At 44.5% G+C, this 14,423-nt stretch overlaps 1 protein-coding gene across 1 annotated transcript in view; it reads left to right on the forward strand.

The window, feature by feature from the left end:
• Positions 1-14,423, forward strand: part of LOC124613802 (atrial natriuretic peptide receptor 1-like) — a 459,276-nt gene that overhangs the window by 298,477 nt on the left and 146,376 nt on the right. Inside the window, exon 13 of the mRNA XM_047142525.1 lies at positions 5,395-5,599. Within this exon, the coding sequence (XP_046998481.1) occupies positions 5,395-5,599 (205 nt within the window). The remainder of the gene's footprint in view (positions 1-5,394; positions 5,600-14,423) is intronic.

Below are 14,423 nucleotides of genomic sequence, written 5' to 3' on the forward strand. Positions count from 1 at the left end.
GGCAAATGCGCAAAATAGAGCGCTAATAAATTTTAAGAAGTGCTCACGGTCCAGCGTAATTTCAATAATAAACTGAAATAATTAAAACTATAAACAGGCCTTAAAGTAGTATAACATCCTTCCAAGACCTCTGAACCTACAAACGTCTTATCTGTCCCATCATCACCTATACCCATATAGCCTGGATCTCCATATTTCTAATATCTTACAACTCCTAGAACGTCACGTGCCTTCCATTTAACCTTCACACATCGTCTACCAGTTGATAAAATTTCCCCTCGCCTTAAATTTCTCACGCATCTCCACAAACATTAACATCTCGCAAACTCGACGAACATAAGCCAGTTGTCTACCAGTCTTCCCCAACACATCCCATCTTCCCTCCACCTCTTCATCCTCCATACCTTATCCCAACACAATTTCAACAGGCTGCTCCTTCTTGATCCAGAAACCCTGAAATCTACCCATCTTATTAGCAGTAACCTTAGTCCCTACGTCCCCTCCTGAGATCAACGCTGTTCTGTCAGCCTCTCTCCTTCCTGCTCTGGCCTTAATTTTTCTTTTCTTTTGGCTTTCGTTCTGAAGGTTGTACAGCCATCTCTCAGTGTGTTTTCTAACTACGAGGGGCGTTCAGAAAGTAAGCTCCGATCGGTCGCGAAATGGAAACGACTATGAAAATCCGATAAAGCTTTACACAGATGTGTTGGGTAGTGTCTCTAGTATAACCCCAGTTAGCATCACGTCGCTCTTCTCATTTCTGAGCTCGCAGTGAGTGCGATGTCTAGAAAATAGTGTCTGCCGCCAAGTACGAGGGCCTGGTGAGAAATTTCGCCTGAAGCTATGCAGCTAACATTACATAACTGTCGTGCTGTTTCTTCTTCAAGACAATTCTCAGCCGCATTCTGCAGGGGCAATGACGATGCTCCTGCATCGTTTTCAAATGGAAATGTGAGATTACCCACAATACAGTCCGCAATTGTCTCCCCCTGAGTTTCATCTCTGGTCACATGAACCGCTGTCTTTGAAGACAACATTTTGACACAGACAACGAGGTGTAGGCCAGCGTGGAGAATTGGCGGAAAGCACTGGCGGCTGCCTTCTATGATGAGGCTATTGAAAAGTTGGTACAACGCTATGACAAAAGTCTAAGTCAGAACGGCGACTACGTAGAGAAGTAGCTGAAAGGTGTAGCTAATTGTTACAAGTAAAACATTTCTGATGTTCACTGTGGTTTCAATTTGGCAATCAATCGGAGCTTACTTTCTGAACAGGCCTCGTACATACATCAACAAAAGTGTTACATCACACCTTCATTTCGAAATAAATGACAAGAAGACAAAAAGTATCACTGAGGGATCACATTTATTGATATATTCATTTACAATGTGTCGAGATGTCGAAATCAGGAAACAAACATTCCCGTAACGACGAAATCGTCAGTTTCCCATGGAGGAAGGGGGGAGGGTGTTTTACAGCACTCATGAGCAACGTCAACACGTGGTGGAACGTCCCCTTTCTCAGATGGAGACTTAAATTAGTCATACTATCGATGAGATCATCAGACAAGCTCTGTTCGAAATGCCTCGCTCTTTAATGGCGATTCTGCGTAAAATACAAAGAGAAGGTGATCGCTGTCATCGTCCAGAAACAGCTCGTTTCAGTTGTTCCCACACATGTTGGACTGGGTTGATGTCTGGGGAAAGGCAGACACCCTATTCTCATGAACACGTTACTTCAGCATGCTGAAGTAACGTGTTCATGAGAACAGCACAATGGTCTTGTGAGTTACGATCCATTAAGATGAAAATATCACCAAAACGTTGCCAATACAGTCGCATTGTTGGTTGTGGAATCTCGTCCCTGTCCCATGGAGCAGTGAGATTGCCCTTAACGACCACGAGAGGTGTACAGTGACCCCAAGCAATGCTGCCCCAGAACATCACTCCATCACCTCGTTGTTGCACGTGTGGGGCACAGATCTCTAGACATTCGATAATTTCGAGGCGTCTCAAAACACGCCACCTGCAATTAGGGGGGTACAAACAGATACATGTTTCGTCCGTAAAGAACACCTGACGCCGTTCCTGTGGTGTCTGTCAAGAATGATTTTTTGCTCGTCTGTAACGGAGTGCATGGTGTTGTGGTATAAGATGTCGGGCGTCGGGAATTGGATTCACAATCGTCTCCTTAAAATCTGATCAGATGCGTGACGTTCTGTACCCTCTTTGATAGCCGAATTCACTTCGGGGCAATCAAGCAGTTTCACTGACTCGAAAGTCGTAGATATCTATCATCCTGTGCACATTTGAAGCGTGTATCGCTTACGCAGTGTAAATCCTTAACGCTAAATGTCAGCTGCAGCCGATTGTATTTTCACACCACATAACTTTCACTCTGATGAGCACATTGACGCACTTCCCTAATAGACAAACCTCTCTTCATGGGGTGATGGGAGTTCAATCTGCTGTTCCACAGACGACTCTAATGTGTATCTCCCGGTACCTTATTCTCAACTGAAATCCATTTGAGTGTGTACATACTGCTAATGTGTATCTTTACGAACAACGTCAGGGGTGACCATCAGATCAGTCAAGGAACAGTGACAATACCAACACACTACAATGACATATCTAGGTAATGCAAAACTTCTGCTGATGTATGTATGTATCACACCTAGCAGCCCAACATTGTCTCCCCACTCACAAGTGCAGCCATCTATTTATCTGTATTGTCATACATCCCCTCTATCCTTTCATTCTTCCTTGCTGTTGTTTCTGTTATTATTATTGTCTTCATTCCAAATGCTGTTGTACTGCACTTATCCATGCTACCCTATTCTATACAAACCTCTTCATCTCTGCACAACTATAGCAACCTATGTTCATTTCAACCTGCTTGCTATAGTTGAGTCTTTGTCTCTGTCTACAATTTTTACCACCTGTACTCCCTTCCATTATTAAATTGGCGATCCTGTCACGCTTCACAATGTCTCCTGTCAATTGATCCCTTCTTTTACTCAGGTCGTGCCATAAATTTATGTTTCCCCCAATTTGAATCCAGTGCATCCCCATTAGTTGCTCGAGCTACCTAACTAATCTTCAAGATTATTTAATAGCATAACATTTCAAATGCTTATATTCTTTTCTTGTCTGAACTGCATGTTGTCCACATTTAACATCTGTACAAAACTATATGCACAGCATCTCCTGGGAGCTGACATCGAGGGAATTTAAATGCTTCACTGTCAGCACCACTGTTCCCGTCGATGTCACCTTTGAAACGTCCCCTCTGAAAATCTGTGAATGACTGTGCTGGTAAACTCCTACGTTATTTGATTTTGAAACAGCTGAGCAAAACTCAACATACTCATACAGTTTTCTCTTTACTTATTCTGATCATCACTAAAGTGACACACTATATTTTTAGCGCAACGCAATTGACTTTCAAAAATCCCTACAAAGAATGGCCGTGACTAACAATAACCTATACCTGTAAGCAGGCTGTTTAGGTCTTTATGTTGGTAACGTTATGTAGCGCTCTGTATGAAAATCACTGGCTGTGCTGCATGCAGTCTGTGGCTGGTTGGCATTGCTGGAATATTCACTATTGTAGTGTTGGGCAGTTGGATGTGAACAGCGCGTAGTGTTGCGCAGTTGGAAGTGAGCCGCCAGCAGTGGTGGATGTGGGGAGAGAAATGGCTGAATTTTAAGAGCGGATGATCTGGACGTGTGTCCATCAGAGACAGTAAATTTGTAAGACTGGATGTCATGAACGGATATATACATTATGACTTTTGAACGCTATTAAGGTAAATACATCGTTTGTTCTCTATCAAAATCTTTCGTTTGCTAACTATGCCTATCAGTAGTTAGTGCCTTCAGTTGTTAGAATCTTTTATTTAGCTGGCAGTATTGGCGCTCGCTCTATTGCAGTAGCTCAAGTAACGAAGATTTTTGTGAGGTAAAAAATGGTTCAAATGGCTCTGAGAACTATGGGACTCAGCATCTGAGGTCATCAGTCCCCTAGAACTTAGAACTACTTAAACCTAACTAACCGAAGGAGATCACACACGTCCATGCCCGAGGCAGGATTCGAACCTGCGACCGTAGCAGTCGCGCGGTTCCGGACTGAAGCGCCTAGAGCCGCTCGGCCACCGCGGCCGGCTTTGTGAGGTAAGTGATACATGAAAGGTATAGGTTATTGTTAGTCACGGCCATTCTTTTGTAGGGATTATTGAAAGTCAGATTCCGTTGCGCTAAAAATATTGTGTGTCAGTTTAGTGCTGATCAGAATAAGTAAAGAGAGAAATGTCTGAGTACGTTCAGTTCCGTTCAGCTGTTTGAAAATCAAATAACGCAAGAGGTTTATCAGCATAGTAATTCACTAATTTTTCTAAGGGCATGTTACATACCTTTCATGAATCACTTACCTAAAAAAATCTTCGTTACTCGTCTAACTGCTGAAGGCACTAACTACTAATAGGCATAGTTAGCAAATGAAAGAATTTGAGCCGGCCCGAGTGACCGAGCGGTTCTAGGCGCTACAGCCCGGAACCGCGCGAATGCTACGGTCGTAGGTTCGAATCCTGCCTCGGGCATGGATGTGTGTGATGTCCTTAGGTTAGTCAGGTTTAAGTAGCTCTAAGTTCTGGGGGACTGATGACCTCAGATGTTAAGTCCCATAGTGCTCAGAGCCATTTGAACCATTTTTGAAAGAATTTGATAGAGAACAAACAATGTACGAGCATTTACCTTAATAACGTTCAAAAGTTATATGACATCCGTCTTTAGAAATTTCCTTTTTCTCGCGGACACACGTCCAGATCGTTCGCTTATTGTAACTTCTCAAAACTCTGGCATCTCTCTCTCCACATCCACCACTGCTGGCAGCTCACCTCCAACTGCACAACGCTACGCGCTGTTCACATCCAACTGCCCAAGACTACACAAGCAAATATTCCAACAATGAGTCCAACCAGCCACAGACCGCACACAGCGCAGTCAGCGATTTTCACACAGAGCACTACGTGGCGTTACCAACATTAAAACCTAAACAGCCTACTTACTTCTTCTTGAGCTTTCAGGAGGAGTCATCTTTGTTGCATTTTACGACGTTCATTTTCAACTTTTAACTACAAAGTAAATGTAATCCAGTGTGTGTTTTAACCTCTGGTTGATCAGAAGCAGCGTGGCTGATGGCATCGCCCCCACGTGGGAGCGGGATGGGGGAGAGAGGACAGATTAAATGAACAATAAATTAAGAAAAAAAGAAAAACTGACTTTAGACGACACACCTGAAGATGTTTGGTAGACGTCCAGATTACATTGTTAGCATCTGCAGAGGCTTTCCGCAGGATAATTGTGGCCTGAGTCTTTTTTATGTGGTGCTTCGCAGAGATCGTGCAGCGCGTACGCGCGGGAGACCGTCCGAGCTTCCGTCCGTCGCTGGAAGGCGGCGCTGGCGGCGGCGCTGGTGGCGCGGACGGCGGCGGGCAGGCGCAACTGCAGCTGCAGCGGCTGCTCCGCCAGTGCTGGGCCGAGGAGCCGCAGGAGCGGCCCGACTTCAGCTCGCTCAAGGGTGCCATCCGCAGGCTCAACAAGTGCGTCCCACAGCAGGCGACCACACCTCACTTACACCTACCTAGCTCTCACTGTTGCATTGGGCTGTGCTTACAGTTTGTTTAACGGCATTAATTAGAGTCCAAAACTTATAACATAGATTCCCAGATGCGCAACTCCTGTGGATATATTGGGTAGGTGCATAAGTTCGTAGCGTTCTTCCGTAACACAACAGACATACATTACAAAGACTTTAGTAATCAACAATATATTCGCCTTCACTATCTTCAGAATCTGCCAACGCTGTGAAAATTTTTCAATTGCAAGACCCTAGAAATTACGTGGTTTTTGAAGTGAGCTATTTTCGGAGCGAATTTTCATCCAGAAAGTAAGTTTCTCCATCGTTGTTCAATAGAGACCGGAAAAGGCAAGATAAGATTAATAAGGTGGGTCAATGACTTCCCAACCCCTACTTTTGAATAGCGTTTTTTGTCAGTGTAGGTGTGCAGGCGTTATCTTGGACTAGCACCACTTCACGCAGTAATCCTGGTCGTCGTTCTTGGATTACGACTGCAAGATGTCTCAGTTTTTGACAATAAATGCCAGCAGTTATGGTAACGCTTCAGGCGAGCAATTAGCAGTACCCCACACCACAACCGTTCCACCAGATGTACAAAATTATCACGTGAGGATGAGCGCAGGTCCATGTACGGCAAGCTGCTTCCTTGTTTGGACCCAAGAATTCCATTCCTTTCCTTATGTTAGTGTAAAGACAGCATTTATCGTGACGTCCAGTTGATGACGAGTAAGCATAGATGCACACAGGGACACCCACAGATTTCTGCGATTGTGCCTTAGAGCATGCGGTTTCCATACATCCGATTTTTTAACCTTACCCATTGTATCCAAATACCGCACCATGGTGGAATGATCACAGTTCATCACATTTGCCAGTTCTCCAGTCGTGAATCATGGTGGATCAATGCAGCAAATCCCGAAGGTTTTCCTGAAACCTGGGAGACACTGATGTCAAAAATATCCTCCTTGAAACGAGAAAATCGTTTTCTTATCGTGTTCTGTCGAATGGCATTACATCCATACGGGGCACAAATGTTTCTGTGTATCGACAATGTTCTGATTTCTGCACTTGGCGTCCACTGCCGCACTCACTATCTGCAAAAGACAAAATGGTACACTACTGGCCATTACAATTGCTACACCAAGAAGAAATGCACATGATAAACGGGTATTCATTGAACAAATATATTATACTAGAACTGGCTTGTGATTATATTTTCACGCAATTTGGATTCATAGATCCTGAGAAATCAGCACCCAGAACAACCACCTCTGGCCGTAATAACGGCCTTGATACGCCTGGGCATTGAGTCGAACAGAGCTTCGATGACGTGTACAGGTACAGCAGCCCATGCAGCTTCAGCACGATACCACAGTTCATCAAGAGTAGTGAGTGGTGTATTGTGACGAGCCAGTTGTTCGGCCACCCTTGACCAGACGTTTTCAATTGGTGAGAGATCTGGAGAATGTGCTGGCCAGGACAGTAGTCGAACATTTTCTGTATCCAGAAAGGCCCGTACAGGACCTGCAACGTGCTGTCGTGCATTATCCTGCTGAAATGTAGGGTTTCGCAGGTGTCCAATGACGGGTAGGGCCACGGGTCGTAAAACATCTGAAATGTAACGTCCACTGTTCAAAGTGCCGTCAGTGCGAACAAGAGGTGACCGAGACGTGTAACCAATGGCACCCCATACCATCACGCCGGGTGATACGCCAGTATGGCGATGACGAATACACGCTTCCAATGTGCGTTCACCGCGATGTCGCCAAACACGGATATGACCATCATGAAGCTGTAAACACAACCTGGATTTATCCCAAAAAATGACGTTTTGCCATTCATGCACCCAGGTTCGTTGTCGAGTACACCATCGCAGGCGCTCCTGTCTGTGATGCAGCGTCAAGTGTAACCGGGCTGATAGTCCATGCTGATGCCAACGTCGTAGAACTGTTCGTGCAGATGGTTGTTGTCTTGCAAACGTCCCCATCTGTTGACTAAGGGATCGAGACGTGGCTGCACGATCCGTTACAGCCATGCGGATAAGATGCCTGTCATCTCGACTGCTAGTGATACGAGGCCGTTGGGATCCACCACGGCGTTTCGTATTACCCTCCTGAACCCACGTATTCTATATTCTGCTAACAGTCATTGGATCTCGACCATCGCGAGCAGTAATGTCGTGATACGATAAACCGCAATCGCGATAGGCTGCAATGCGACCTGTATCAAAGTCGGAAACGTGATGGTACGCATTTCTCCTCCTTACACGAGGTATCACAACAACGTTTCACCAGGCAACGCCGGTCAACTGCTGTTTGTGTATGAGAAATCGGTTGGAGACTTTGCTCGTGTCAGCACGTTGTAGATGTCGCCACCGGCGCCAACCTTGTGTGAATGCTCTGAAAAGCTAATCATTTGCATATCACAGCATCTTCTTCCTGTTGATTAAATTTCGCGTCTGTAACACGTCATCTTTGTCGTGTAGCTGCTTTAATGGCCTGCAGTGTAATAAAGACTGAAACAGCAGCAGTGAACTACAAATAAAAAATGTTAATCGATTAATATACCCATAGCAACCGGAATCTAACATTCAAAATAAAAACGCTACGAACGTATGCGCCAACCAAATACGAGTACTTATCTTCTCTCATTGGTTGTTCAGGTTTTCAGATTCACAGGTCTATTTTTATGTTTGAGGCGAATTTTTACCGCTAGAAATGACAAACAGTTTCTTGCTAGGGAAAAGCAATACAGCGTCACCAAAGCAATGCTAACACCGTAGCTGTCAAAACAGCAACATTCCACACAACTGACCACGTCGTATTGCTTCTTCCCACCTTCCCCAGCCATCTTCATCAACATTTACAGATACCCTTCAAGCAACCCTACTGTGCGTGACGGAGGTTCAAAATGGTTCAAATGGTGCTAAGCACTATGGGACTTAACATCTGAGGTCATCAGTCCCGTGGAACTTATAACTACTTAAACCTAACTAACCTAAGGACATCATGCACATCCATGCCCGAGGCAGGATTCGAACCAACGAACATATCAGCAACATCTGAGGTCATCAGTCCCCTAGAACGTAGAACTACTTAAACCTAACGAACGTAAGGACATCATGCACATCCATGCCCGAGGCAGGATTCGAACCAGCGAACGTATCAGCAACGCGGTTCCGGACTGAGGCGCCTAGAATTGCTCGGCCACAGCGGCCGGCTGCGTGACGGATGCAATCCTGTACTATTGATCATTTCCTTTCCTGTTTCCTCGCAGATTGGGCGAGGGAGAAACGACTATCTATATTGCTCCATATGAGCCCTAATTTCTTCTATCTTATCTTCGTGGTCCTTACGCCGAATGTCTGTTGGCGGCAGTTGAATCATCCGGCATTCACCTTCAGATGCCGATTCTCTAAATTTTCTCAACAGTGTTTCTCTAAAAGAACGTCGTCTATCCTCTAACGATTCCCATTTGAGTGCCCAAAGCATCTCCGTATCATTTGCGTGTTGTTTGAACCTACCGGTAACAAACCTAGCATCCCGCTTCTGAATTGCTTCGACGTCTTCCTTGAGTGTCACCTGGTACGGATCGTACGCACTGGAGCAGTACTGAAGAATAGGTCGCACAAGCGTCCTATACGCGGCCTCCTTTACAGGTGAACCACTCTTCCCTAAAATTCTCCCAATAAACCGAAGTCGAGCATTCGCCTTCACTACCACAGCTCCCACATGCTGGTTCCATCACATCTCGATTTGCAGCGTTGCGCCCAGAAATTTAAACGACTTAAACGTGTCAAGCAGGACAGTAGTAATACTGTACCCAAACATTAGAGGTTTGTTCTTCCTACTCATCCGCATTGTCTCACCTTTTCCCACATTTAGGGATAGCTGCCGTTCATCACACGAACAAAGAATTTTGTCTAAGTCATCTCGTATCTTCCTACAGTCGCTCAACTTCGACGGCTTACAGTGCATCACCGCATCATCAGCAAATAACCGCAGATTGCTGCCTATCCTGTCCGCCAAATCATTTATGTACAGTACATAGAGAACAACAGCGGTCGTGTCAGAGTTCCATGGGGGACTCCTGACCACACCCTTGTCTCCGATGAACACTCGCCGTCGAGGGCAACATACTGCGTTCCATTACTTAAGAAGTCTTCGAGTCACTCACATATCTGTGAATCTATTCCACATGCTCGTGCCTTCGTTAACAGGCTGCAATGGGGCACCGTGTCAAATGCTTTGCGGAAATCCTGATATCTGGAATCTGCCTGTTGCCTTTAATCCACCACTTCGATTGAGGCTGCTTCTTTTAATCTACCATCCGCCCCGATAGCTGAGTGGTGCCGGCGCGGTAGCTTAGCGTGTTCGGTCAGAGGGTTAGCTACCCTCTGTAACAAAAAACTGAGTGAACAGATCAACGGAGAACCTAAAAGGGCGTGAAATTCAACGAACAATATATAACAAAATGAGTTCCAAAAAAGTGGTCAGCGTGATGGCTTGACGTCCTACGGACCCGGGTTCAAATGGCTCTGAGCACTATGAGGTCATCAGTCCCCTAGAACTTAGAACTACTTAAACCTAACTAACCTATTACATCACACACATCCATGCCCGAGGCAGGATTCGAACCTGCGACCGCAGCGGTCACGCGGTTCCAGACTGAAGCGCCTAGAACCGCACGGCCACAACGGCCGCGGCCCGGGTTCAATTCCCGAGTGGGTCGGAGATTTTCTCCGCTCAGGGACTCCGTGTTGTGTTGTCTTCATCATCATTTCATCCCCATCCGGCGCGGAGGTCGCCCAATGAGGCGTCGAATGCCATAAGACCTGCACCAAGGCGGTCAAACATGCCCCACAAGGGGCCTCCCGGCCAATGACGCCAAACGCTCATTACCGTTTCTTTAATATACCGTCTACTGACTTCTGACGTCATGCCCATGGCGTCAGACGATCCCTGCCGCAGAATCATGTTTCTTATGACTCTACGAAAACGTAATGGAATTTTAACCTATATTTACGGCTCATTATGCAGATAGTTAAGCGCGTCCGGGTGGTATTCAGAGCCCCTCACAAATAGCTGGTCCCGGTCGCATACAAACAGTGTTTATAATACAGGGTGATTCAAAAAGAATACCACAACTTTAAAAATGTGTATTTAATGAAAGAAACATAATTTAACCTTCTGTTATACATCATTACAAAGAGCATTTAAAAAGGTTTTTTTTCACTCAAAAACAAGTTCAGAGATGTTCAATATGGCCCCCTCCAGACACTCGAGCAATATCAACCCGATACTCCAACTTGTTCCACACTCTCTGTAGCATATCAGGCGTAACAGTTTGGATAGCTGCTGTTATTTCTCGTTTCAAATCATCAATGGTGGCTGGGAGAGGTGGCCGAAACACCATATCCTTAACATACCCCCATAAGAAAAAATCGCAGGGGGTAAGATCAGGGCTTCTTGGAGGCCAGTGATGAAGTGCTCTGTCACGGGCTGCCTGGCGGCCGATCCATCGCCTCGGGTAGTTGACGTTCAGGTAGTTACGGACAGATAAGTGCCAATGTGGACTCTCCATACAGTTGATTGTGGAATTTGCAGCTCTCTGCTAGCTCTGCGAGTCGATTTTCCTGGGCTGCGAACAAATGCTTGCTGGATGCGTGCTACATTTTCATCACTCGTTCTCGGCCGTCCAGAACTTTTCCCTTTGCACAAACACCCATTCTCTGTAGACTGTTTATACCAACGTTTAATACACCACATATCAGGAGGTTTAACACCATACTTCGTTCGAAATGCACGCTGAACAACTGTCGTCGATTCACTTCTGCCGTACTCAATAACACAAAAAGCTTTCTGTTGAGCGGTCACCATCTTAGCATCAACTGACGCTGACGCCTAGTCAACAGCGCCTCAAGCGAACAAATGTACAACTAAATGAAACTTTATAGCTCCCTTAATTCGCCGACAGATAGTGCTTAGCTCTGCCTTTTGTCGTCGCAGAGTTTTAAATTCCTAAAGTTGTGGTATTCTTTTTGAATCACCCTGTATACTGAATCGCACTGGCAGATTAAAACTGTTTGTCGTACCGGGAGTTGGACCTGGGAACTTGGCCCATTGTGGGCAAGCGCTCTACCAACTGAGCTATCAATCCACCAATCCTCACAGCTTTACTTCCACCAGTGCCTCAATTCCTACCATACAGACTTCATAATGTAATATGTAATATACTGGCTGAACCGGCATGAAAGGAGTCTGACAGTCTAAAAACACATAAAAACAAAAACCCCTTGAAACATAGCAAAAAATTGGTCAGGAACAGGTAGGACTCGCGCTCTGAGGGGTCCGCACAAACTTAATTTTGTATAGAGACAGCCCATCGATCCCACGAATCGAGGCGATCCAACATTTTTGCCGATTATATGCGCTGATAATGGCAAGACGTCGGTTCAGGGATTGCAAGGGTTCCTCGAAAGTTATAATTTTATCTTTGAACATGGATAACAAATGACAAGAAATATTTTCTCGTGTGATGCAATTTACAGATTAACAATTTTCCGGTTTTTTTCTTTGCTTGTATTGTGAAACCTTTTTCGTTTCCAAATTCTAGGTCGACGGGATGTAGCTATACATTTTAATGAGAGAGTTTGCTAGTGCCAAAGCATCTGACATAAATAAACGTATCTTCTGATTCCATTTTCTTGGAAGCATAACTTTTTACACCACCAAGCGACTATAGATATTAATTTGTGACAAGTTTCAACTTGAGCGACTACCCTTTCTTGAGAAAAGAGGTCTTAACAGGTAGTTAGACAGATAGACCGGTGGATAACAAAAGTTTATTTTTTTTACGTAATGTAATTAAAAATTCAGAGTTTCGGATTTTTTCCTTTACTTGTACTGTGAAACCTGCCAAATTTCATGTATCTAGGACAACGGGAAGTACTCTATAGGTTTTGATTCGTGAGTTTGCCAGTATTAAAATACGTGACATTAGTGGCCATATCTTTTGATGTCATTGCCCGCATCTCGTGGTCGTGCGGTAGCGTTCTCGCTTCCCACGCCCGGGTTCCCGGGTTCGATTCCCGGCGGGGTCAGGGATTTTCTCTGCCTCGTGATGGCTGGGTGTCGTGTGCTGTCCTTAGGTTAGTTAGGTTTAAGTAGTTCTAAGTTCTAGGGGACTTATGACCACAGCAGTTGAGTCCCATAGTGCTCAGAGCCATTTGAACCATTTTTTTGATGTCATTGACTTAGAAGCTCAACATTATTATAGTGTAAAGGGACCATAGATTTTACTATGTGCCTTTCAACATGTCACGTCTATCCGTTCCTGAGAAAAAAATGGAGATTATCACGCGAACGGACAGATAACAATCGGCTAACAAATGACGAAACGAAATGTTTTTCGTGCGATTTACTAACAAATTCACAATTTTCGGATCTTTTGCTTTTGATTTAACTGTGAAACCCTGCTTATTGTCAAATTACATGTATCTAGGCCAAAGATAAGTAGTGTATAGGTTATGATAAGTGAGTTTGCCAGTATTAAAATATGTGACAGAAACGGCCGTATCTTTTGACTGCATCGACTTAGAAGCTAACCTTTATCGGACCGCAAAGAGACCGTAGACCTTAGTATGTGACATAAGTTTAGGCTTTATGCGTCTACTCCTTCCTGAGAAAGAGGGCTCTTAAAAGCCAGACACACAGAAAGACAGACCAGCAAATGGACTACGTAGTGACGCTATGAGGATTCCATTTTTACCGACTGAAGCACTGAACCCCGAAAAGAATCAGATAGAGCGTTACTGAGATGAATATCAAACGATTCCGTTTGATTATGGCATAACGAAACTGAAACTGGATTTTTGCTGGGCAAAGTGTTACGAAATTTTTTGATACGCCTTTATCGATGAATTAAGCAATTAATAGTAACTAAAAGATTATATTTGAAGTGAAGCTAGTTGTCAAACTCGAATTATTTTAAATTAATTCTTCAACTGAAATACTTTAGTGACTTCAAGAAGTGGCGAAATGAAGATGATCAGTGTTCTTTGAGGTCTTAGCTGATGCAAGATATACCATAAGTAATCTACTATATGTCTCTGAAGGAAATACGGAAGCGTCCGATCCCGCCCGTCTGCTTTGACCCGTGTCGTCACAAATATGGCAGAAACAAAAACAAACACACACACTTTCCACAAGAAGCCTAATGACACTATCGGGACAAGCGCGGGAAATGGGGTGTTTTGGGTGGGGGCAAACTAAATATAAACAAATTTAGACGCCTTGCGTAGCTACAACGTGTAAGTGAAGACAGCCATGCATGAATACCCACCTACCTCCCCAGGGGTCGCAACCCCTGCAACCCATAGAAGATAAAGATGCTTCAGTAGCTGATTAGTGTTTTTTGTCTTTAAAAAAAAAACCTCACGGGATAGAACGAACAGATCATAAAGATAAATTTAATAAACTAAAACAGAAATTGGAGGAAACAGATAATTAAAATAAGTAATGAGTGTTTTTAAATTTAAAAAAAATCTCACGAGATAGAACGAACAGATCAGAAAAGTAAATAAAATAAGATAAAACAGAACTGGAGACAGCCACACTCAAACCAAACTCCGCACCGTCATGACGTCACACACGACAACACCCTTGCGTCACGGGTCAAAGCCGACGAGTGGGATCGGACACTTCTGTCGACCCGTCTCTGAATAAGAGATGGTTACTTCGAATACATGTTGGTAAAGCTGGGGGTAATTTAGTAACAGAGAAACA

This window comes from Schistocerca americana, chromosome 4 (genome assembly GCF_021461395.2).
Source record: "Schistocerca americana isolate TAMUIC-IGC-003095 chromosome 4, iqSchAmer2.1, whole genome shotgun sequence".
In the NCBI taxonomy this organism is placed as follows: domain Eukaryota; kingdom Metazoa; phylum Arthropoda; class Insecta; order Orthoptera; family Acrididae; genus Schistocerca; species Schistocerca americana.